The sequence below is a fragment of the Tyto alba genome, unplaced genomic scaffold (genome assembly GCF_018691265.1).
Source record: "Tyto alba isolate M040663 unplaced genomic scaffold, T.alba_DEE_v4.0 Super-Scaffold_34, whole genome shotgun sequence".
In the NCBI taxonomy this organism is placed as follows: domain Eukaryota; kingdom Metazoa; phylum Chordata; class Aves; order Strigiformes; family Tytonidae; genus Tyto; species Tyto alba.
In genome coordinates, this window is record NW_024881309.1 from 795902 (window position 1) to 819404 (window position 23503).

The following is a 23503-nucleotide window of genomic DNA, read 5'->3' on the forward strand; positions in this document are numbered from 1 at the left end:
CCTTGGGCTGCGCGGAGAGGGTGCAGCCTCACGGAGGTTAGGTAAGGTCGCTGGTCCTGTTTATCACATTTTAGCCAAGAAAACTGTTGAAGGAAAATGAGCCTGGTGTGAGCCACCAGGCGCTGAGCTGATGTCAGCCTCGTACTTGGTATTTTGGGCAGAATTCTGTTCCCAGATGCATTGTTGTAAATCCAGAGGAACTTGGCCTCCATTCAGTTACTCTTGACTTCCAGGGGTGTGAGTGAAAGCCGAACTGGCAGGGCATGAGAAATAGCCTCGCTTGTCTGTTTTAAATCTCGACAAAAGCATTGGGCCAACTGTTCTTCTGTCTCCTTAGAAAGGCAGGAATGGGCAGAACCGAGCTCTAGGATTATTGGAATGTATTGAATTGAATAGAGGATTGGAAAAAAAAAAAAAAAAAGAAGAAAAATCAACCACATAATCCATCATGCTCTGAGGCCAAGTCAGGATTATTCCCCAATGTATTATCGCTGTGCGGGACTGATTTGGTTTGCATGTTGAGTGATTATGTGATATTTTTCTGTGTTTTAGCATCAAACAGACTGACTGGAGCAGCTAACGAATTTGTGATGTTACTGCGATTCCTTCTGGAGACACGTGAGACTTCGCTGCTTGTCTTTCAGCACTCAGCACTGCAGGATGCCACGTTATGGACGAGACAGGTCTGGTGACACCAAGCCATAGTGGGAAGCACGCATGGTCTGGAGTGGTTAAGCACTAAGGAAGTTCATCCTGGGTGGAGATGAAGGCAAACCTATTGATCTAAAAGGAGAGAAGTGAGATGACAGGGAGGACAGATTGGGATTGTTACTAGTAAGACGAATTACAGAGACTTGATGATATAATTCATGCATCTGGATAACTGATATCAAAGGTCTAGCTGGTTTGGGAAGGACAGGCAGGGAAAAAGCTGGAGATAAAACTTTTTGAAGAATGATGTACCCCCATGCTGACGTCCCTAAACAGAAGAGGCCAGACCTGTGCAGGGTCACTGGGTAGCAGTAATGAACACAAGGAAGACCCAGGAAGCACACTTGGAGCTCTTTGTTTTACCAGGATCCCCAAAAAGCCAAGGCTCAGCAGACACCTGCTGGAAAAGGAATACAGCAGGAGGAAAAACCTCTAGAAAAGTCTTGGGCAGCATGTGGGGACAATTTTTGAACACAGCAGGTGACGTACGGCTGGAAGACACCCACAGATGACATCAGTCACAGCTCAAGGACACCCAGTGCCACAGCCACCCTGACTCGCTGCCGTAGGGTCGCAGTTCATGGGCCTGAGGACATTGGATCCACCCAAGGAGATCAGCTCCGGGCTCCAGACCCCCGGAGCTGTCCAGACCACAGTGGAAGGATGATCGGTGAATTTAGGGATCTTTCTACATTTTATCTGCATCAAGTACAGGTCAGTTTATGTTCCAGACAGAAAAGCAGGAGGTTGAAGATGGGTAGGATTATCAGTAAGATATGATGAAATCTTTATGTTTGTTCTGCTGACCAAGATGGAAGATTGTCTCCAGTTTTGGGCAGTATCCTTCAAGGTGTGGTGTTCCTGGAGAACAAAACCTATAGGAAAAGATGGACATTCGGTCTGGAGAAGAGAGACATAACAGTTCTCAAGAGATAAATTATCTACGGAGGAAAGTCCTCAGTGCCCATGGAGAGCCAAAAGCTGATTTTCTGCTGCTGGTGGGAAGAGCTGCTGAACAGGACATGTCTAGCCTGGCCAAAAAGAAAAATAAAAGGTTATCAGAGCTGTTGGACTGGCCCTGCTCGCTCAAATTGGCCATTGTCCTCAAGAGCGCTTTCGGGAAGCAGTCTTGACCGAAAGGAAGGAAAATTAGCCCCGATTTCTCACCAGTTGCCCCCCACCATGGCCTGTGTCTTCTCCCGTAAGCCAGAGGGGTCAGGACACAGCCCAAACTGAGCCAAATTCAGGGAGAGAAAAGGCCCGGCCCTCAAAGTACAGCTCAGCGACCCCACTTTGGGCTGCTGCTCCCAGAGTCCCCGCACTGGTTTCTCAAGGCCTGGAAACAGACCCCAAAATGGTAGGGATTACCTCAAAACGCTACTTTTACCCCAAAGAAGGAGCCGTTTCACTGAGGCTGCTGTGCCAGCGGCACACGCCACGGGTCGTTAACCCCGGCCTTAATTTCCATAAACCCCATCCAATTTTACTAATGGCTCAATATCCCTAAGGCCCACCCCGATTATCCATAAGCCCCGCCCCAATTCCAGCAGGCCACGCCCCACTCACCGCAAAGCCGCACCGGCAGTTCCACAAGCCACGCCCACACACTGCCTTAAGTCCCGCCCCATCCGCGTCAGACCACGCCCCCTTCCCCCCCCGCTCTCGCCCGCCGCCTCCCAGCTCTCGCGAGATCTCTTCCCGGAAGCCGCGCCTGCCCTGCCGGAAGCGGAAGCGGGTGGGCCGGTGGCGGAGGCTCGGTGGCTCCGGGGGTGCCATGCCGCTGCGGCTGCTCCTGCTGCTCTTGGCGCTTGGCGCCGCCGCCCGATCCGGGGGTGAGGGGCCGGTGGAAGTGTCGGGGGCGAGGGAAGGCGGAGAGAGGGGCCGGGTGGTCGGGCGGAACCGGCGGGGAGGGCCGCGGCCGGGGGGGCTCCGGGCTGGAGTCGCTGAGGGGGAGCGGTTGGGTTGGGTACCCGGCATCGCCGCGGGGTGGGGGAGTCGGGTAGCGAAGGCAGAGCACTCCGGGGTGGGTCTGACACGGGTAGCGAAGGCAGAGCACTCCGGGGTGGGTCTGACACGGGCAGCGAAGGCAGAGCACTCCGGGGTGGGTCTGACACGGGTGCTCGGTCTGCGGGGGCTCCTCTGCCCTGGGGCCCCCCCTGCGTGGGCGGGGAGCCGCGCGGGGACGCCCTGCCGCCGGGTTTGTTACCCCTTTGGTCGCCCGCCCCCGCTCCCATCTCCCTTTCAGGGGAGTTTCCAGCAGCTTTTCACAGCGGTGGGGCTGTGCTGGCCGGGGAGGTGTCTCGGGCAGCGGCACAAGCTGCTCGCACCTGCTGCAAGAGGCTGGTGGTGACTGAATTCTGTGTGTTTGCTGACAGCGGAGCTACAGGAGTCGGAGGAAAAAAAGTCTGGCAAAGCTGGAGCAGGAGTGGGAGCAGGTAATGGCCAGGAACCCCAAGCGGGTGGGCAAATGGATACGTCCAAAAAGGACGAAGAGCAGCACTCTGCATCAAACACAGCCAGGGTAACAAACCTCCAGTTGAGCACGAGTGACAGAGGGTCAGTGGAGAAGGAGCAGGCTGGAACTAGTAGCAGCCCGGAGACACACACTGGTGGTCAGGGCAGCACTGGTGAGAGTGGCAATGCCCACCAAACCAGCCAACAGGGCAGCAGCCCCAGTAACCAGGACAATAGCCAGAGCAGCAACGCCCGTAACCAGGGCACTGACAGTGAGAACAAGGACAACAACCAAGGTGGCGGCGCCGGGAACCAGGATGACAAGCAGCACAACACCCAAGGCAGCAGCGAAAACCAGGGTGGCAACAACCAGAGCCAGGGTAATAACAACAGTCAGACCAACAATGGGAACAGCAGTAACAGTAACCAGGCTGGCAGTGGGAACAGCAGTAACAACGGCCAGAGCACCAGCGGGGACAACAGCAACCAGAACCAGGGCACCAATGAGAAGAACAAGGAAAAGAACGAGGGCAACAACCAAGGTGGAAATGAGGGGAACCAGGATGACAAGCAGCACAATAACCAGGACAGTGGCAACAACCAGAACCAGGGTAATAACAACAGCCAGGGTGACAACAGGGATGACAACAACAAGGGCCAGGGCACCAATGACAAGAACCAGGACAGCAACCAACATGGCAGTGACGGGAGCCAGGATGACAAGCAGCGCAACAACCAGGACAGCAGCAAAAACCAGGGTGGCAACAACCAGAGCCAGGGTAATAACAACAGCCAGGGCGACAATGGGAACAGCAGTAACAACAACCAGGGCAGCAACGGGGATGGCGGCAACAATGGGGACAACAACAACAAGAACCAGGGCAACAACAGGGACAGTAACGCCGAGAACAAGGAGAGCAATGTTGAGAACCAGGGCAAGAACCCAGGCAGTAACAGCAATAACGATGCCAAGAACCAGGGTAATCAAACTTCCTCTGGTACCGAGGGTGACAGCTTTTTAGACAACGAAGAAAGCCCCAGAGAGGAAGAGAATGGGGCCAAAGCAGGCAGCGATGCCTCCTCTAATGAGAGAGAGAAGAGTGTTCCCTCTTCCCCCAGAGACCAGTCGGAGAGCAGCCACTTCTTTGCCTACCTGGTGACCACGGCTATTATTGTTGCTGCCTTGTACATCGCATACCACAACAAACGCAAGGTGAGTGGCTGTGCTCCTTTCCCAGGCTGTCGACATCTCCCCCCTGGTTTAGGAGCTTCTTTTCCTCTCGCTGGGCACCGCTGCAGATTGGGACCTGCTCAGTTGAAGACCTTTCCTCTTGCCTTGACTTTTGTTTCTCACCAATACTTCCCGCTTGGTTTGGTTAATGTTAATTTGAGCCTTGGTCCCGACAGCTTTGGGAGGAGCAGAGAGGGTGTCGTAAGTAGGAAAAGGGGCTGGACCCCTGTGGAAATCGGGTGGCCTCAACTCTGGTGGTTATTTTCAGCTGAGAGAAGTGAAAAGGAAAAGATCTATGAAGTTACCCTGTGTTTTCTCGCTGCCAATGAGTTTTCTATAGCAAGCTGCAGAAGACTTGTCCTTAAATAGTCTTGCAGGGGGGGATGCAGCTCAAATGACACTTGCTGTTTGTTTTTTTTTCCTCCTATAAACCTACTTTTGAGGTAGGAGAAAGAGAATGAAGTTTTCTGCGTGTTAGGCAAACCTCATTATCGCCTGCTTTCAATCCTAGCTGGGTTTATATATTGGCATTTATTATTTTGAGTGCTTTTTCAAATTAAATATGATCACTAGAGGGAGGTAAGTGAAGCTGGTCTTTGGCCCATTAGAAAGCATCTGTGTTTGAAGTGAGAAAAAGCTTATTTGGTCACTACTGTCCCACTCAACTTGTCCCCATTTCTGTCTCCAAAGATCATTGCTTTTGCTCTGGAAGGGAAAAGATCGAAAAGCGGTCGACGGCCCAAATCTGGTGATTATCAGAGACTGGATCAAAAGGTAAGATCTGCCTGAACTGGGAGCTGCCTCAGCCTGGGAGGAGGTTGTGGTACCTGGTGCATATTGTACATGTGTTGTTGCCCTTTCACGTTAGAAATGGTCACAAAGCCTCTACTTGGTATTGGAAAGCAGATTTTTTTTTTTTTTTTAGCAAAAACTCCACATATGGTGTAGAAACAGGGTTTTGCCAGAAAATGGAAGCAATAATGCCGAGAGATGATGGCAGAGCTAATGCAGGGCAGAAGTTTGTGAGTCTTGAACTCAGGTGTGCTTAAGAATAGTTTGTCACTGACTCAAATGCCTTTTTCAAAGAAGTTTATAGCGGGAGAAGGGTTGGATTTGGGAAGGATTCCCTTTCTTTTTCCCCTTGAAACGTTTTTCACCTTCTGTCCTTGAAGTCAGATGTGTCTGTAGTTATTTTCTGCAATGGGAAGATGAGGAGACAAGGGAAGAAAATAAAAAGTCACCCAAAGCTGAAACTTAGTCTTTCAGAATGCTGTCAGTATTTGGGGTCCCACAATGATGGTGATTTTTCAAACGCCATTAGGGATTTTGCATGTAAAACTCAAGGTAGTGTTGTCCAGCTCATTTCCAGCTCTGCAGAGGTGCAGTGTGCTGTTGGGAATGGAAGCTCAGTTCTCTTCCTTCCCAAATTGCAGCCATGCCTGGCTGGGGAAGCCATCTGAGTGCCCCAGAAATAATTTACCTGCTTGAGCTTCCCTATTTAGTCTCACCAATATGTCAAGAATTTGTTTCCCCTACCAGGAATTCCATGACTTCTCCTTGTGGCGCAGTAAAGCAGCCAGGCAATTAGAAATAGCTTGTTTTTTATTTGAAAGCTCATCAGAGACACTGAGCCTGCTCAAACTCGATGCTTTGTCAGAGTAGAAAAAGCAATGCTGAGCTTTCAGATTGTTTAAACCTTTCTTTTTGCCTTTCCAGATCTAGATTCCTTCTTGGATATTCAGTGGAATAATGACGGCCTGTGATAAAAATGCAGGAACACTGGGACACCCACCGACTCCCCTGCTGTAGCGCTCTGAGTTGTAGCTGTGCTGCCATGTTCAGGTTTCAGACAATAGAAAGAAAGGGAAATGCTTTTAGTTTTGCACCTGCACTTGGTAACGTTAAACCTCTCACTTCCTCAAAATGCATTTCTCCTTTCCCAGCTGCCTGAAGATGAACTCGTGTTCCGCTTGGGCATCTGGCTTCTGGCCTGTGACCCAGGAAAAACCAGTCTCCAGCACTTGACAGAACTTTTGTGTCCAAATGAAATGGAATTTGCCATCTACTGTACTGACGTCTCCTCTTGAGGGGGGGGGGGGCGGGGAAAGAAAATCTGCCTGCAAAATGAGCCATCTGACTCTTCCCCTTCCAGAGTCATAGAGCTGCCTTTGTAACCAGCACAGTCTTTGCTTGAGATACAGACATTCTCCTCTTCTGTCCATTGTATTTGGATGCTAAAGTTCGGAGCATGACTGATTGCACTAGTTTGGAAATAATCTGCCAAGGACTCTGATTTGATTTGATTATTTTCTCTTTGTGATGAAGACAATGTTAGAGTTTATCACCTAGATTCTCTCTTTCGTGCACATCTTTGGAAATGCTGGAGCGGTCTTTGGCCCGTGGGTTGTAGCTGAAAAATCCTCACCTGCATCTTGTGTTCCACACGGGTCTTTTCCCTCACAGACCCCAGAGTTCTGATGTTTGCACTAAAGGTGACAGTTGTGGTTTGATGCTGTGAAGGAGGGTAGGTTAGGCTTAGAAAGCTATGTGCCAAATTGCTGTGGTGTGGTTGTAGCAGACTCCACCTTGGAAGATTGCTTTCCTCCCCCTTGTAAAATGTAGATACGTGGTAATGTAAAATGTATGGTAATCCTGAAGCGGTTGGGATGAATGAAACTTGCAGTCCTTCAAACCTCTCCTTCAGAAATGCAGTATTGAGGCCCTGGAGTGTTCAGCTCTGCTGAATGAGCCTCTCTGGGTTGTCCTGCCCCGACTGCGCGCGCGGCGTTGGCTCTGGCTGGAGAAGTGGCCGCATTCCCGCGCGGCTCAGAGGCGAGGGGGCTGCTCGCCCTTGAGTTGCAAAAGCTTTGGCAGCCTCTGGCTTTGGGAAACGGCTGTAGCCCGTGGCACAGGCACCGTCCTTTCTGCCTGTGAGTCACCGCAGGGCGTCTTCTCCCCGGGGTCACATCCTGAGCCAGTGACCGAGGTATGAAAGGGCCTGCGGTATCACCGGCGGCACAACCTCTTCCTGCTCTTCCACGGCTCCGCCAGCCCTGACTTGAAGGAGTTTTGTGTGGTTGAATGTAGACGTAACCAGCTGCCTGTCACTGAGCTGGACACTTCGGAATTACTGTGGAGCACTTAAAATAGGGCCTGGGATATACTGGTTACATTTAAGGCTGCAAAACATGTTGATTCACAAGTTATATCTGTGAGGTTGTTTTTATTTTTGTAGTTCTAATCCAAAGATGTTTGAGATGGGATGTTTCTGAAGAGGGCATGAAGTGTCTGCCCAGCTCATGCTTTTGTTTTTTTCCATTATGGGCAGAAAAAAATTGGCATGAGGCCTTTAGAGCTGTTCCCACAGGTACCTGTCTGCACCCGAAGCTCGTGCTGGCCGTACGTGAGTCTCCCTCCCCGTGCGCTGGCTGGCTGACTGCACAGGAAGGATCCTGGTCGGGTTCACTTCCCTCCAGCTGGCTGCAAAAACTCATGGGATGAGGCCAGCCTTTTTCCGTCTTTCCCGAGGTTGTGAACAATTGGTAATCTGCCCTGTGGTTGCTAAAGATAGTCATGTTTGACAGGGGCAAAGACCTTTCCTTGTCTGGACCTGAAAGCTATCATCGTATTTTTTTTTTTTCCCCTAGTGGTTCATTCCCCACATAAGAGGGGAGAAGGGGCTTGTCCTTCTCTTAAAAAAAAAAAAAAAAAAAAGTTTGTGTTTTTTTTTTTTCTTTTTGTTGGCTGTTAGCAAGCACAAAGAGCAGGAGAAAGTCCCTCTTGGCTTTAAATAGCTTTCAAGGTTTCTGTAGTAAACTTTTCTGATGCTAAAAGTACTTGCAGAAGTTATTTTGAAGAATGGGAGTGTGAGGTGGAGGGAAGAGAAAGCAAAACAAGTCTGGGAACATAACCCTTAGGGGGAACATGCCTTCTGAAAAGGGTGGGAACTCCTGCAACAAGACTCCACTGTTTCAGAGATCCCGTAGGATAAGTCTGAGACTTGCTGTTGTGTGGCTGATTTACGGACAGGATGCGGGGTGGGATGTGGTAGCTTTTGTCTAATGACAGCGGGGGGGGTCGGAACCATATTCCAACATGTGAAATACCACGTGCTTCTGAGTTGCTCATCCCCGAATTTTTAGAGTGTGTGTGCTGTTTTCCTGCTTTGTCCTATTTTTTTTTTTTTTTCAATTGAAAAATAATTTACAAAAGGTTTTTTTTTTTCCCCCATCTGCTTGCTTTTATATCCCACAAGCTTTTTCAAATGCCTTTCAGCCCTCTGTGGTGCCAAGTTGTGTTGGAAGTCCCACCCCTTCGTGTTAGCTGTGAGCCGAAGCGAGGGAGTTCTTTGGGGAGCAGGACTGTCACCTTCCCAACGCCTCGACCGTCAGGTTGGGCTGAGCATGAGCAGCTTCGTCAGGTTAACGAGGACGGGTGTCGTGTCTCGGTGGAGCTTTTGGTTTGCTCCGCGCCCCATGTGTCTCTGGCAAAACAGGAATGTCCAGTGTCTGGGAAGTGCAGGGTTTGGGGAGAGGCAGATCTCATGCCAGGCTAAATCAGGGGGGACCTCCCCCCCCCCACCCCCCACCCCAAATCTGCCCAGCAAGTTCCCGAGGGCGGCGTGTTTCTGGCAGCAGTTGCTGTAATTGTCCGAGCTGCGTGAAACCTCTGGGAATGACTCGGTTTGTTGATTTTTATGGTATTTAAATTTATGCAATGTGTTTCAAACGGGTCAAGGTGCGTGTAACCTTTTCCCTTTGGACACAACATGTTTTTTCGAATGGATGGTATCTGTCGGTACATAGTTTTTTTGCCAGATGTTATTACTTTCAGGCCAGCTGCCTTGCCGGCTTGAATCAGCAAATGGTTTGTTTTCTGCTGCACTGAAATTTAACTTGCTTTGGATCAGAATTTTTATATTTCTTATATTTCTTTGTACTTTTTTTTTTTTTTTCTGTGTGGTGAAGTCAATAAATGGACTCAAAAAAGAAAAAAACCATTGAGTTTTCACATCTGTTTGTTCGTTTTGTTCTTTACGTGGTCTCCTTTGAAACCTGGCAATGACAGTCCAGGTTAGTTCCTCTTTGTGCAAAGAAAAAAAAGTTTTTACAGAAGCAGCACTCTCTGAGCTGAGTGGTTAGTGTTCAAAGCTTTGCATGCTCGACTTGCACATGCAAACCTGGCCCTTGTGTGACCAACTAACCCTGCAGCCGGAAGGAGCCGAGACAGGTTTCAGCCAAGAGCGGATTTGAAAAGTTTCCAGTCTGCTTCACGATCCTCTTGACTGGCTTGGTCCCTTGTACACGTGGTGGTGAGTGGGGCTCTTTAGGACCCGACCTTAAGACAAGAGGTTAAACTGCTTTTAACGGAGCTCAGTTGTGGATCTCTCCTGTTGTATTTCTTCTTTCACCCACAGGGAGGCTCTGAGGAGGATGCAGTCTGGATCCCAGCACAGCCAGTCTCCTTGAGCGGCCCAGATTGGAAAAGTAAGAGCCCAGTGGTTCCACTTCTGTTCCCCCACGGCGAGAGCAGCCTGTGTGGGATACTGCTGCCCGACCAGCTGTGGAAAGGGGAAGAGAGGGTGCCCTCATCGTCATCAGATGATGAGGGTGCTTCTGGGTACTGTTTAATCCTGCTTCCTGCAGTAAATTAAAGAAACTTTCTCCTTTCCCCCACTTTTTCCCTAAAAGGAGAAAGTCCACTTTCCAACACTCTCGTCCAACTTGGCTGGACACCAGCTGCCTGGCACTGAGTGCAGAGGACGGGCTAGGAAAAAGGGAGGGCCACTTGTTTTCCTCTTGACAGCATTGCTGAGACCTTGGGGGAGGAAAAAAGCATGGGAATGGGAGATTAAAATGAAAATTCTCCGTTCATCTGCGCATGGGGTTATTGGAATGAACACTCATCCAAGTCTTCCTACGAGGAGATCAAAGCGCCACTCTGCTGTGCGTCTTTAGGGTGATTTCCTGAAGAAACAAGAATTACTGAATTGTGCTCCAAGAGCTCTTTGAACCCCTTGCCTGCTTCCACCCTGATTTGAGAGTGCTGTAGAGGCCTCAAAACTATTTTATTCCTACGGGTAGAGTGAACATAATGGGGAAGGAACAACCCTGCAGGTCCCTCAAGGGAGAGAGGCCGCAGCATGAGCGTCCCATCACACGTACCAGGACATGGTGAGTGCCAAATGTGGGTTGTGTTGGGGTGGCTGCACCACACACCTCCCCGTGAGTCAAAGTCCAGGAGTGGAAAAAATGCTAAATGAAACCAAAATTATCTGCAGGCTGGGTTGGGCACTGCTTATCAAACAGAATTGTTCAGGTCTGTGCTGAGAAATAGTGACAGGGCCAGAGTTTATCCGAGAGGCCCTTAGGGTGGAGGTGACGCAGACTTAATGCGTGAGCACGGGGTGAAACTAGGCACCCTTCGGTGAAGGTCTTCACCCCATCAACCCCTCCCTCCTCCTGCCGCTGTCTGCAGGCCGGGGGTGTCCCTGCATTCTGCACAGCAGCTGTTCAGGCTCTTTTATGGACGTAGCTTTTGTGCTTATTCTTGGTACCAAGGAGGCAGTGGGAGGAGAGGACCTTGAGCAAATACCTCAGGTCTGTGAGGTGCCCCAGCCCGTCCATCCCCTCCACTCACATCCCAGCTGGAGCTTTTCCCCTCTCCCTTTGCTCACCCAGTTATCAGTCATGAGCTATGAGAGCTACCTTGAGCAAACACTCCCAGATCCACGCCCTGACCTCCACTCCAGGTCCTAAGTTAACCCACCAATGCGCAAATCCTGCTAATCACCCTAATTTTTTTTTTTTTAAAGTTTTGAATTCTTGAACAGCTTTATGAACAAACAGCTTGAACATGAGGTGATCTTTACAGCAGGGCAGCTGTATTTTCATTATGGGTAGGGCACCAGCCAAGTAAACACATCAGCTTTGCCTCCGTAAGATAAAAGTCCATTGCCTGTGAAGGTTTGTTTAGATTAACAAAAAAAAAACCCAAAACAACCCAAAACCCAAACAAACAAAATAGGTGAGATTGCATTTGCAGAGCTGGAGCTCTTTTGTGTAAGGAGATGAGGGAGAGCAGCAGGCTTACGTGCCCCTCCGGAGCTGTGGGTAGCCATGGCCTGGGGGGTGCTGCTGTGGGGTGTTGGGGTGTCACTGCACACTCGTGTGCTTAAATTGGATGTTCCTGTTCTGCAGAAGGTCCTGCGGTAAGACCTGCCCCAGCTGCACTTGACTTGTTAAAGCTTCCCCCTGGTAGCTCCGGCCCATCCCAGTTTGAACCAGTCACCTTTCCAGAAGGGTTTTCTGTTGGTTTTCTTGTAACTTGTCTTTTTTTTTCTCCTTGCATGGCAGGGGACTTCTTGCAACCAAGCCGTTGCTTTTTGCCCCTTGGGCTTTCCTCCAGAGCCAGCAGCTCTCAAACACCATCTGCCTCTTCTGCGATGGGTGCCGAGAAGGGGAAGACCTCCTGCACTAGGTTGGTGATGAAGCAGGGCATCTCCTTGCATCCCTCGTAGGCGCCCCTGGCCTGGCAGCAAAAGGCCACCTCCCAGTTTACGCGGGTCATGAGGCGGTTGAGGGCCAGGTGACGTTCCTCTCCCTCCAGGACCTTGAGCAGGGCCTGGAGGAACATGGATCCACAGATGTTGAGGAAAGCCACGTAGCCTACAGAGCGTAAAGGAAGGAGAGCAACGTTGGCTGTGCTACGGCCCTGCGACGGCGATGTTGCCAAACCTTGTTGGTGTGTCAGGGCAGGTCCCTTACCTGGGCTGCAGGCAAACATCACAACGGTTTGGGGAGGGATGGAGAGGTAGTCTGGCCCACACTCTGGCTTGGGCTCCCTGCTGTCACACTCCACAAACACCCCCTGGTCGAATTCTTGCCCCCGGCAAGCCTGTGGGTGGAATGGCTGTCATGAGCTTCCCCCCTGCTCTGCCCTCTCCCTTTTGCCTGGCTCCAGGGCAAGCCTAAAGCTCCTGGGGTCTTCGGGGGCTCCCTGTGGACCTGTAGTCCCCCCTCCAGGCCAAACCTACAACCCATCCCGTGGCGCAGAGCACCTCCCAGCTCCCGTTCCCGGAGTCCTACAGCCCCCTGTGGTTCCTCTCCCATCTCCTTCCCCTTCCCATCTCATCCGTCGACCACCCTCTGCCCCTCCTCATCCATTGCAGCTCGGCTTTACCAAGCCTCTCTCGCAACAAGCCTAGAGATGGGGCTCCCTCCCCTCTTCCCCGTGCCTTTCTCACAAGGCTGGTTCCACTTCTCCTTCCATTTGCCCCTCCCCTCTGCCGGGCTGCACATGTGAACCCAGGAATACACCTGGGAAAAGCAAGAGTCCCCTGGGAAAGTGCTGGCAGAGATTCCCCTTGGAGCACAGCCCAGTATGTGCCCGGTCCTTTATTCTAAGTGATGGTTTGGTCTGTCTTGCAGGGGCGGCGTGCTGGGCTGGTGTTGGGAAGGTGCTGGAGAGGGACCAGCGCTGCTGAGGCTGCTCTGAGGGCACGTTTCACCCCTCCCCAGAGTCACCTCTGCTGTGGCACGTTGGCTGGGACCAGACCAAATGCCAGCGGGTGACATCTCCCAGCGTAACTTCGCCTCTCCCTGTTCAAACTCCCCGGCAAGCGCCCGCGGTAAATCCTCGCTCGGGATGGGGCCCGCAGAGGTGGCTGCAGCAGCCTGGCACTGAACAGCCCCCAGGGGTGGGTGGGGGTCACCGGGTGATGCTGGGGGGAAGCAGCCCTGCTCTTCCAGCACCGGCAGCGTTTCTCAGCACGAGCACAAGCTTTTCCCATTCGTGGAGGCGCCCAGACCAGACTCTGGGTTTCTCGGCTTTTCTGGGGGATGTCCCCGGCTGTCACCGCTCCCTGAACAGTGGCCAAACCCTTTACCAGAAGGAAACAAATGCTGTGAGTGATTTATACGTGCTTTCGGGTGAAAATATTTCTGTGTGTTTGCATAATGTTTGTGGAGCTCACGCTATCTGCTGGTATCTGTCCAGTTGCTGGGTTATTTGCTCAGTGATCTAATCCTCCTTGTCAGATCAGCGTTAAAGCGTACTTCCAGGGCTCCCTTCCTGCAACTGCATGTTCACACTCTCCTCTGCTTCACTGCTTGGGAACCAGCTGGGGGCTTTATTTTTTTTTTTTTTTCCTGCTACATCACCAGTCCACAGCTGGGCTTCTCCTAGCCCTACCTCAGGAGTCTGCTGTGCCCAAATGTCATGGTGGTGGGATCTGAAAGCAGCTTTTACTGATTCATCTACGTGCTGGGGGGGTCTGGGAGGAATATTTAATCCCAGCGATGTCATGTACCATGGCAAATAATTTGGTTTCGGTCCAGAGGGGGCAAACCACTGGGAGAAACGCTCCAGTCTGGAGACACTGGGGAGAGACTGAGGCTGTTTCCCAGAGAAAAGACACATTGTATGGGTGATGAGAGGCTGGGAGGAGAGTGTATGCAGTGAGCAAGGAGACTTCAAAATCATTGAAAGCATGAAAAAAGAGGGATGGAGGGTTGTGGTGGAAAGCTGGGAAGTGAAGAAAGGACCACGCTCTCACATGGATTTACCAAAATCCACAATTAAAGCAGATTTATAGTGGTAGCAGCCTTAAGCCTCATGCTTGTGCCAGTCTAATTCTGCACAAATGTAGCAAAAAAGGGATCAAACAATCATCCAGCAGCTGTGTTACCTGGATAAAGAAGATTTTGGGTATTTTGCTGAGCGCCGGGCACTTCTCTGAGGATAAAATCTGGAAAATCCGGGTCAGTTTAACTGGCTCTGTGTCACAGCCGAATATGACCCCCTCCTCACCATGGCTGGAGATGATGCTCACAAAGTACTCCCCGTGCTTGCAGCAGCACTCTGCAACGACACGGCCAAACCGATGCCTTCGAGCATCGGCTCAGGGTGTCGCACAGGGTACTTGGACTGAGAGGTGGGAAATGGGAGATGTCTGGGTTTGGGGGAAGATATGGAGGAGACGTGGGGGCTGGCAAGGGGGCACATACCTTGTTGGTAAAGGTCTTCTATCTCCTTGGCTGTCTTGTTATGCATCACCTTCACTTTGTAGTTGAGCCGTGAGAGAATCCTGGAAAGCTGCTCCGCTTCTCTCTTGGCTCCTTTCCGCGTCCCGAACACCACATCACCATCGCTGCTGCAGAAATTGGTGTTGACGATGACAAGAGCCCGGCTTTGCCTTGGCTGGGACATGCTGGGATGTCCCCCTTGAGATGGTTAGGTGGTCTCCAAACCCCCCACGGCACTGGCGGGGAGCTCAGGCTTGTCTTGGGGTGAGCCTTGCGTGCTCCTTCAGGAAGTCCAGGAGAGCATATCCTGCTCCGCTGGCTGACTCAGCAGCAGCGTGGCTGATTTTCAAGGACAAGACAGAATCAGTGCCCTGTCACCTGCCAAGGGAGCGAGGTGGCACCTGGGCATGAGTCATGGGGGTAGGAGAGGGCCATGGCTCACCCCTGGGTTCAGCAGAAATCACCGGCTGCCAGAGGGCTGGGCTGGCACCATACAGCCTGGAGCTTATGGAGCACATGTGGGGAGGGGGAAAAAAAAAAAAAAAAAGTGGTTTCTCCCCAAGGGGATGGCAAGAAGGTTGGAGGGGGGATGGATGGAAATGCCTGCATGGTGGCAAATGCCAGCAGCAACCAGGCAATCCCTCCCTGCCTTGCTCACCCTACACGAGTCCTGATTTCCCCCAAAAGCCAGGCAATTCCTATTTCCCATTACTGACTACAGGGAAAACAACCCCATCCAGCTTCCCCTACAAGCTCCTAGCAGGTCTTTTCAGCCATTGTGGCTTATTGCCTAACCCTACCTGCTTGGGGTACCTATTTATGGCACTTCTGCAATTATTTCTCCCCAAAAGCAGTCTGCACTGGTGCAGGATGAACCCTCAGCAACGTGCTCACAAGAACTAGTCTCAACTGCATCCCCTCTCTCGTTCCCTTCCCAAACTTGCTGGTCTGGAGTATCAAAAAGCCACCCTCTCATGCCACCCTAACCCCAGCCCTGCTGATCCCACATCACACGGCACGAATCACAAGATGTTTATTGTTATTTTATTTATTTTTGGTCTCACGTGCTTCCCTTCCCATTCAGAGAGGGCTTTGATCACGGTCCCAAGCTTTTCCCAGCAGACAGAAAGGCTAGACTTTGTTTTATTGCTAAAGGAGTGGGTGTTTGTACCATTGCAGGGCTGGGGAGCTGCATCACAGTCCTGCTGCTCTGCTGCAGCAAGGCACGACTTTGAAAGCACTATACATCTAGCAAGCCCTGTTGCTCTTAAATAGCTTTAAACCTGCCTTAAATCCTTTCATACCTGGACTGGGCATGTGAGAGGGGCTTGCTTACTCCACCACCCCGTTGACCCAGGAGCTGACTCCTTCCTAAAGGACCGTGTCCGTGAGCCTCTCCTGGGCTTGGGTTGGTGTGATTTCCTCTTGCTTAAATGCAGCCAGTGCCCATGCCCGTCTCAGGGAGGTGCTGCTTCCTCTGTCTCCACAACCCCCGGGGCTGCTGAGTCCCACGAGGAGGTTTAGGAGCCCAACTCAGCGCCAAAGCTACATCTGAAAGAGGGAAAGCATTCCCCCGGGGCTCGCTCCCCTTGACCCAGCAGATCTGGGGGGGTGCAGGTGAAGGTTGATGCTCTTCCCATGGTGCAGGTGGCTCTTGTACACTGGGGAGGATCAATTGACCAAGGGTAGAAGCTGTTGGGTTTTGCCTTCCAGTGCAGTCTTGTTTTTTGGGGTTGCCTTGACTTCTTTCTTGGCCACTGCTGCATATGGCAGCCCTTGGAGCACCTCTTCCCTAAGCTAGGAGAAGGGTTTTCCCCTTCCAAGGGTGGCCAGGGATCAGCACTGGCTCTTACTCGCTAGCGGTGGATGTTGTGGCGGCAGGAGGTGAGCTCTAGGTGGGTAAGGTCCAAGACAAGCTGGCTGGAAATGGAAACGGCATCTTCCTGGGCCTTTGGCTTTGTGTTAGAGAAGGGTGTGCTACAGGTGATTTACGGCAGAGAATAAGGTGCTGCGGGGGAAAGGAGGTCCTGGCTGGTGGGACGACAGGCGTTAGTCCTTCTTCTTGGCATTAGTAGCCTGCGTGCGCTTTTTCAACTGTGCCACATCAATGTAGAGGTTGCGCTTGAGGATGGCGCTGGCGCAGATGAGGGCTCCTTGCAGGGCTCCCATGAAGCCACCCAGGCACAAATCCTGCCCTAGAAGAGAGCAGGAGGCAGTGATGGCAGTGGCCAGGGCAGGGACCCGTGGGCAGCACATGCTTGCCATCCCCAACTGACCATCAGTGTTGTTTCGGACATCAACCATCCCAATCCATCACCTGCCCTCCCCACCTTCCAGCTGCCCCCGAGCCATCCCTTGGGTTTGAACCTGTGAAACCCCACCCTGTTTGACCTGTTCCTTCTCCCCAGCAGGGAAAGGGCCTCATCCTGTCCAGCTAAAATAAATCAATGCTGGGCAGGGAGACAAGGTCCAGGAGCTAGAGGAGGCACAGCCCTTTCCTCCTCCTGTTGGGAGCATGCAGCTCCACTTGGACGTGCTCCAGTGGCTCTTGCATCACCCCATGGCACGGCAGTGGCTTATCCCCTTATTTCACTGAAGGATTGAAGGTTTTTCTCTCTCCATATCCTGCTTCCCCAGAGGTTTCCTCAGCTGAGAACGTGGTGTCTGGATGGTGGCCGTGGTACCTGTCAAGTAGAGGTTGGGGACAGCCGTCTGTGCCCTCACAGCAGCAATGGCTTCAACTTGCAGGCGGGCGATGGTGTGGTCCATGCCATAGAACTCCCCCTTGGGGCTAGCGATGTAGTGCTGGTTGGTGAGGGGTGTCCCACTGGAGATGTACTCAATCTGTGGGGGACAAGGGGACAACGTGGTCTACAGAGGGTAGGCATGATGGTGTAGGGTGCCCTGTACTCCAGAAAACTGCTGATGTCGGGTACGGGCCAGGACAGGTTTCTTTGCAGACCCTTGTGTGGTGGTTCTGGCCAAGTTTGGTCTTGAGATGGTCCTAGGGGACCACCATCCCTCCTTGCACCATGCGTGGTCAGGAGGCAGCAGCAGTGGGTTGGTGCCACATTGCCCAGTGGGACCTCACGGCCAGCAGACCCAGACCCAGCTCCTATGTTTGCAGGATGGGGCTGGGTAGGTGCTACCCAGGAGGGGAGCTGGAGGACCCCTGAACCCTGTGTTTCCTCACCCTGTCCTCGATGCGAGGGTAAAGCTTGAAGACAGACTGCATGACAGTGTCCACAAAGGTCTTCTTCAGCTCCTCATAATCATCTCCCCGCTTATTGACCTGCTTGTCCTTCCACTCCTCAAACCACTCGTATTTGGTGAAGCTCACAATGGCCAGCGTGGATTTACCTGCAGTAGGACAAGGTTGGGGTGGTTGTCCCTGTGTTCACCTTCGTGCCACCATTTTGCTGCCACAAATGCAACCCTCCCTGTGCAAACATCTGGGATGTTCTCATGTCTTTGTGGTCCCATATCCTTCATCCAGTTATCGTGAAGACCACTTTCCACAGGCAACATGCCCAGCAGCTTTGCCCATGGCTATTTTAGGAGAAACTCCTCATTTGCAGTCATCAAAGATACAAAACCCTGCAGAAGTTTTCAAGCCACTCATGAGTGCTTGTGGTTGGACTTCAGCCTTTACCTGGGTGCCTCATTTCCCAGGTGGGGTCCTTGGCCGATGGGCAGGTGACAAACAGGAGAGGGATGTTCTTGGCAGCTTCTTCTCTGGAAGAAGCCAGGTAGTGATTCATTCTGCAGAGACACGCAAAGGTTTGGGGTTGGTTTTGGTGCAAACTTTTCCCTGAATACTTACAATGGCCGAATCCCCATGCAGCGAGGATCTGCCAAGAGCTTTTTGTGAGTCACCACCCAAGAATTCATCTCCTTATGCTCAAGGAAGCACATCTAAGGTGAAGCCAAACCTACATTTCATCCAGGTCACTTCCTGGGTACATGAAGTAGTTGGTGGGCTCCAGCCCCAGCTCTTCCCTCGAGCCGTTAAGACCTACGAAGACGGTGAAGCCCCCTTCACCATGTGTCGCCATGCGAAGCTGAGACTGGATCTCTGTGATACAGAGGGAAAAAGGGGAAAATAAGTATTTTCTGGGATCCTCAGCTGTGGAGAAGTGGTTTCTCCTAGAAGAAGCCCTCCTCATATCTACATTGCTTCCATGTTGGCTTGTAAAACTGGTTTATCTTGAAACATCTCATGTGTGCTCAAGGGATAGGACGGAAACTCCTGCAAACTGCAATGAAGGCAGCAGTACTGCTATTTCCTATAAGGGGTGGTTTAGGGTACCCCTGGCTTGAGCTTTTCCTGTATTTAATGACCTTCTCAGATTTAAATGTGCTCCTGCTTTGCAAATGTCGAATGGTTGTAGACCAGGACCATATAGTTGCCCAAAAACCTTCCACCCAACTGTGCCCCTTTCCACCCAACCATGCCGCTTCCAAAGCAGCAAGGAGATTTTGTGACAGCACTAAACCCAACTTTAAGTGGACATTTCACCAACTTTCCCAAGTTTTGGGGCACTATGCTGTGGTTTTTAGGGAAACCAAGCAGCAAGCCAGAGCTTTGCCAACTCTATGGCCAGTTTGGGCAAATTAATTTAAGCTTGATTAAAAACCCAGCAAAGAAGTGTATAGCCAGGGATGGTGTTTTGAATGCCACAACACGAAGGATGGGGTTTTGCTGATGTCCAAGAAATAATTGTAAAGAAGCTGATTTTTGATGCGGCTCGGAGGGGGATTAATGCTGTAACCCCAACGAAACCCAATGCTGCCGTGTTTTACCCGGCAACGCCCGCGCCTCCGCCGGCAGGAGCCATTCGTAGGTGTTGAAGATCCCGGCATCCGAAATGATAATGGGAGCGAAGATGCTCACCGAATCTTGGCCTTTCTTGACGCTCACGCCTGGAAGGGAAAGGAGAGGAGGGGAGGCTCTGGTTAAAAGCCACACTGCGCTGGGGAGAAGCCCCGTGTGCCCCATCCCGTGCCAGGGCTCACCGCAGGCTTTGCCCTGGGAGTCCAGCAGGATCCTCTGCACCGGCGCCTTTCCCAGCACGTTGCCTCCGGATTTCCGGATAACGGGAATGGTGTGGAAGGCGATTTCCCCAGCCCCGCCTTTGGGGTACCACGCGCCGTGGAGGAAGTGGTTCACCAGGATGCTGTGCATGGAGAAGCTGGCCTTGGAGGGCACCACGCCTGAAAAAAGGGGGCAGTGTTAGGTGAGTTTGTGCTGAATCGTGGTTCTGTGGCTTATCATGAAGGTTTTAGGATAAGGAACGCCCTGTCCTCGGCTGGATGCGATGCTGTAAGGATGGATGCACGTGAGAAACGACGCATCATTGGTACCCAGAAGAACAGGGAGGGTGTCAGACATCGGTGGTCCCGTGGCAAAGCCCGTGTCTCGTTTGCAACTTGGGCTGTGCCCACTGAACCCGCCGAGTCACTGGGGACTGTGAGCAAACCCCCGGGGCGGGTGGGAGGAAGGGAAGGGGAAGGCTCAGGGTGAAAGGGTTAGGGCAAGGCCGGAGCGGTGGGTGCCAGCGTGCGGTTAAGGGTGGGCAAATTCTCCCTTGTGTGGGAGGAGTGATGCTGCCACACTGTGAAGCCGAAGGATGTGGAGAGAAAGAGATGAAGGCAAGCAACGGGGGCATGGGGAAACCCAGCCGCTGGCTTGGGGACAAGGATGCTGGCAGAGCGTCCATTCATGCAGCATCCCTTGCCTGCAAACCATGGCAGCTATTACCCTTATAAAAGCAAAGGAAAACGGGTTTTCTTGGGGTATGCTTGCTTTTTTTTTTTTTTTTTGTTTCTAAAGGGTTTAACTTCACCCCTCACAGTGCCTCCGAGCTTCCTGGCTACTTACCGTAGGTGGGGAAGAGGTAGCTGAAGACAGCCCGGAGGTCGCGGTTGGTGGTGAGACCATCCACCACCTCCTTGAGGCTGCGCGACGCCAGCCGGCAGAAGGGGCTGAGCCGCGGCAGCAGCCCCGAGCGGCACAGCAGCCTGGCCAGTGCCCGGGGGAGCATTTTCAAGATGATCATCACTGCGGTCCCTCTGGCGACGCTCTGCGGGGGAGGAGGCTGTTGCTGAGCATCCCACGCTGGGGGAGCTGCCCACAACCCCGGAGCGGGCTCCAAAGATGCTCAAAAAGCATCTTTTCCCCCTTAAATTTACGGCTTGGCTGGCAGCGAGGAGACAGTATCTCTTAAGCGCTGCATCCCGAGGAGCTGCGGGCAAGGGGAGTACCTGCCCCCCTCAAAAAGATCCGTTGGAGGCTCCCAGCCTGTGTGGTGGTTTCAGAGCATAATTAATGTTAATTTAGCAGTTTTGATAACGATTGCAATCACCCCTCCGGCCAGGAGGTCCTGGAGCATCACCCCACGGCGCTTGGGGGGTGTGTCAGGGGTCCCAGCACATCCCATGGGACCATGAGCCTCCTTGGGGAGCGGTGTTAAAACTCTGGATGCGATGCCAGCTTTTTGAGGCAGTAAATGGAGATTTTTGACATGTTTCCCAATGCTTTTGGGACTGGGCAGAGGTGGGTTGTGCAACACCGTTATTTTCTGCAGTTGCCCAATATCTGGGTGTTGGGGGAGGGAGTGGGAATTTCCCCTCATTTTGTGACCCTGCGGAAGGGGACCAGAGCCAAAACAATCCCCCCGTCCCCTCCCTGCAGGCAAAGCCGAAGTCCCTTCTACCTTCACCAGCTGCTCGAACTCATCGATAGCGGCCCCCTCCCCGGGAAACTGCTCCTTCAAGCCTTGGAAATATTCCTTCTTCCCCGAATAGATGCGATACGTCCTGCCCCTGCCGGGCTCCCCCAAAACCACGGCATCGTAGACGGCCGGCAGCTGAGCCCACTCCAGCTGCCCCTCCGTCAGCTGGTCCACCAGAAAGCGCGTGATGGAGCCCTCCTGCATCTGCCCCACGTAGTGGATACCTGGAAGATGTATTTTTGGTTTATTCTGGGGTTTTCTTCCTTTTTTTTTTTTTTTTTTTTTAACACCCCATCACATACCCCTGGGATGTACAGGATCCTCCTCTTATTTCTTCACCTCCCACCCCAGCAGCTTCCTACGGAGGGGAAAGGGAAAAGTCGGGAAACACCCATCTCCCACTTCAGGTCAAAGGGAAAACCAAGTGCTTGCTGTCATGTTTTTAAACAGCTTTTAGGAATTTTGTGACACATTAATAGTTTTCCTTCCTACATTGCTGTAAATAATTAATCCCGTGCAACTTGAGGGACCTATGGGGATGGACTTTGTCTTGCTGGAAGGAGTTTAGCAAGGGAGCTGAAATCCCCCGTATGGGGAAATTTATAGGATCTGAGCTGGATTATGGGGAATTTTCTAGGGTTTTGATGTTCCAGCAACAAGGCACGACCAGCAGCCTTTTGTGCTTCAGCAGGAGGATTTGGGGTGAGGGAAGGTGTGTGATAGCACATTGCTCATGCAGAAAATGCACTTGTATAACCCGGGGCGGGTGCTGGGGATGCCTGCTCTGGGTCCCCCGACTGTTTTGGATGTTATTCCCACTACGGGCATCCCTCCCCCCCCAACCTTGCAGCTGCGACCCCCACGCCCCCTTTTTTTCCAGGGGTGAATTTGGGACCCCAAATGCCGTCAGGGGGCCGTACCGGTGTCGAACTCGAAGCCCTTCTTGCTGAAGGTGTGGCAGCAGCCCCCCAGCTTCCCATGCTGCTCCAGCACCAGCACCCGCTTGCCCGCCTTGGCCAGCAGCGCAGCGGCTGCCAGGCCCCCGATGCCGCTGCCCACCACGATGGCATCGAGCCCCTCGGGGACTTTATCTGCAGAGAAAACTGGGGGGGGGGGGGGAATCACACACACACGCAGCGACATATCCTCAGCAGTGGCATGTGGCACCCCTCGGGTGGGTGCACGGTAGCCAGTGGGTGACCCCCAAAACCTTGCTGGGGGGTGATGCCACCCTTGGGAGGAGATGCCACCTCTCTGGGCAATGTCCCACGGGGGGGTGGGGGTGGGGGATGCCACGCTGGGGGGGTCACGCTGCCCCGGGGGGTGATGCCACCCCGTTGGGTGATGCCCCTCCCCGGCGGAGCAGCGGGCTGGGGGGGGGGGGGGTCCCATCGAGAGAGACACACACACACACACGCACACACACACACACACACACCCCTCGGTACCTGTCTTGACGACCGTCCTGCGGGCAGCCTTGTCGGTGACGAGCGGGGCAGGGGGGCGCCGGGCATCGGCGGCGAAGGGGCTGGGGCCGCCGCCCGCGCCCCGCAGGAACCGGGCGAGGAGGAGGAATAGGAAGAGGAGGAGGAGGGCGAGGAAGAGCGGCGCGTATGGCCACATGATGCTGCCAGCGTCTGCCGGAGCGACCCGGCGGGGAACCCCGCTCCGCCCCGCGGGAAACGGGCGGGAGCACCAGCACGGCTTGGGGGGGGGGGGGGCGGCGGGGGCCGGGAGCTGGCACCGGGCACTGGGGAGCTGGCACCGGGCACTGGGGAGCTGGCACCGGGCACTGGGAGTTGGCACCGGGCACTGGGGAGATGGCACCGGGCACTGGGGAGCTGGCACCGGGCACTGGGAGTTGGCACCGGGCACTGGGGAGCTGGCACCGGGCACTGGGACCTGGCACCGGGCACTGGGGAGATGGCACCGGGCACTGGGGAGCTGGCACCGGGCACTGGGAGCTGGCACCGGGCACTGGGGAGATGGCACCGGGCACTGGGAGCTGGCACCGGGCACTGGGAGCTGGCACCGGGCACTGGGGAGATGGCACCGGGCACTGGGGAGTTGGCACCGGGCACTGGGGAGCTGGCACCGGGCACTGGGGAGCTGGCACCGGGCACTGGGAGTTGGCACCGGGCACTGGGGAGATGGCACCGGGCACTGGGGAGCTGGCACCGGGCACTGGGAGTTGGCACCGGGCACTGGGGAGCTGGCACCGGGCACTGGGGAGCTGGCACCGGGCACTGGGACCTGGCACCGGGCACTGGGGAGATGGCACCGGGCACTGGGGAGCTGGCACCGGGCACTGGGAGCTGGCACCGGGCACTGGGGAGATGGCACCGGGC

General features: G+C 53.4%; 3 protein-coding genes and 1 long non-coding RNA gene across 4 annotated transcripts; 2 read left to right on the forward strand and 2 right to left on the reverse strand.

Moving 5' to 3' along the window:
• The first annotated feature begins 2419 nt into the window (after window positions 1-2419).
• TGOLN2 (trans-golgi network protein 2) lies at window positions 2420-8472 on the forward strand. Its single transcript, XM_042801374.1, has 4 exons — window positions 2420-2543; window positions 3087-4378; window positions 5087-5170; window positions 6113-8472. Exons 1-4 carry the CDS (start codon window positions 2486-2488, stop codon window positions 6116-6118), a joined length of 1440 nt encoding a protein of 479 aa, XP_042657308.1. The 5' UTR covers window positions 2420-2485; the 3' UTR covers window positions 6119-8472.
• Window positions 8473-9622: 1150 nt separating this feature from the next.
• On the forward strand, window positions 9623-14001 carry LOC116961199. Its single transcript, XR_004406874.2, has 3 exons — window positions 9623-10569; window positions 11752-11875; window positions 12826-14001. It is a non-coding gene; the product is annotated as an uncharacterized LOC116961199 (long non-coding RNA).
• LOC104362344 (caspase-3) lies at window positions 11258-15344 on the reverse strand. The gene is made up of 4 exons (XM_009968638.3): window positions 14404-15344; window positions 14085-14257; window positions 12163-12292; window positions 11258-12063 (listed from the first exon to the last, which is right to left on the reverse strand). Exons 1-4 carry the CDS (start codon window positions 14603-14605, stop codon window positions 11816-11818), a joined length of 753 nt encoding a protein of 250 aa, XP_009966940.3. The 5' UTR covers window positions 14606-15344; the 3' UTR covers window positions 11258-11815.
• Window positions 15345-15448: 104 nt separating this feature from the next.
• RETSAT (retinol saturase) lies at window positions 15449-22841 on the reverse strand. Its single transcript, XM_042801359.1, has 11 exons — window positions 22604-22841; window positions 22076-22258; window positions 21138-21379; window positions 20303-20504; window positions 19438-19635; window positions 19225-19344; window positions 18358-18496; window positions 18074-18183; window positions 17615-17781; window positions 17106-17265; window positions 15449-16616 (listed from the first exon to the last, which is right to left on the reverse strand). Exons 1-11 carry the CDS (start codon window positions 22776-22778, stop codon window positions 16471-16473), a joined length of 1842 nt encoding a protein of 613 aa, XP_042657293.1. The 5' UTR covers window positions 22779-22841; the 3' UTR covers window positions 15449-16470.
• Between the last annotated feature and the right edge of the window lie 662 nt (window positions 22842-23503).

What these genes read in the sequence shown, in the direction of transcription:
- TGOLN2 (XM_042801374.1), top strand. Translation starts at nt 2,486, where the DNA reads ATGCCGCTGCGGCTGCTCCTGCTGCTCTTGGCGCTTGGCGCCGCCGCC. An exon ending in CGCCGCCGCCCGATCCGGGG is followed by an intron (nt 2,544 to 3,086) that starts GTGAGGGGCCGG and finishes GTTTGCTGACAG; the next exon opens with CGGAGCTACAGGAGTCGGAG. An exon ending in CATACCACAACAAACGCAAG is followed by an intron (nt 4,379 to 5,086) that starts GTGAGTGGCTGT and finishes CTGTCTCCAAAG; the next exon opens with ATCATTGCTTTTGCTCTGGA.
- LOC104362344 (XM_009968638.3), bottom strand. Translation starts at nt 14,605, where the DNA reads ATGTCCCAGCCAAGGCAAAGCCGGGCTCTTGTCATCGTCAACACCAAT. An exon ending in AGAAGACCTTTACCAACAAG is followed by an intron (nt 14,258 to 14,403) that starts GTATGTGCCCCC and finishes GTGTCGTTGCAG; the next exon opens with AGTGCTGCTGCAAGCACGGG. An exon ending in GATGTTTGCCTGCAGCCCAG is followed by an intron (nt 12,064 to 12,162) that starts GTAAGGGACCTG and finishes TACGCTCTGTAG; the next exon opens with GCTACGTGGCTTTCCTCAAC.
- RETSAT (XM_042801359.1), bottom strand. Translation starts at nt 22,778, where the DNA reads ATGTGGCCATACGCGCCGCTCTTCCTCGCCCTCCTCCTCCTCTTCCTA. An exon ending in GGGCTTCGAGTTCGACACCG is followed by an intron (nt 21,380 to 22,075) that starts GTACGGCCCCCT and finishes TACATCTTCCAG; the next exon opens with GTATCCACTACGTGGGGCAG. An exon ending in CTACCTCTTCCCCACCTACG is followed by an intron (nt 19,636 to 20,302) that starts GTAAGTAGCCAG and finishes CCCTTTTTTCAG; the next exon opens with GCGTGGTGCCCTCCAAGGCC.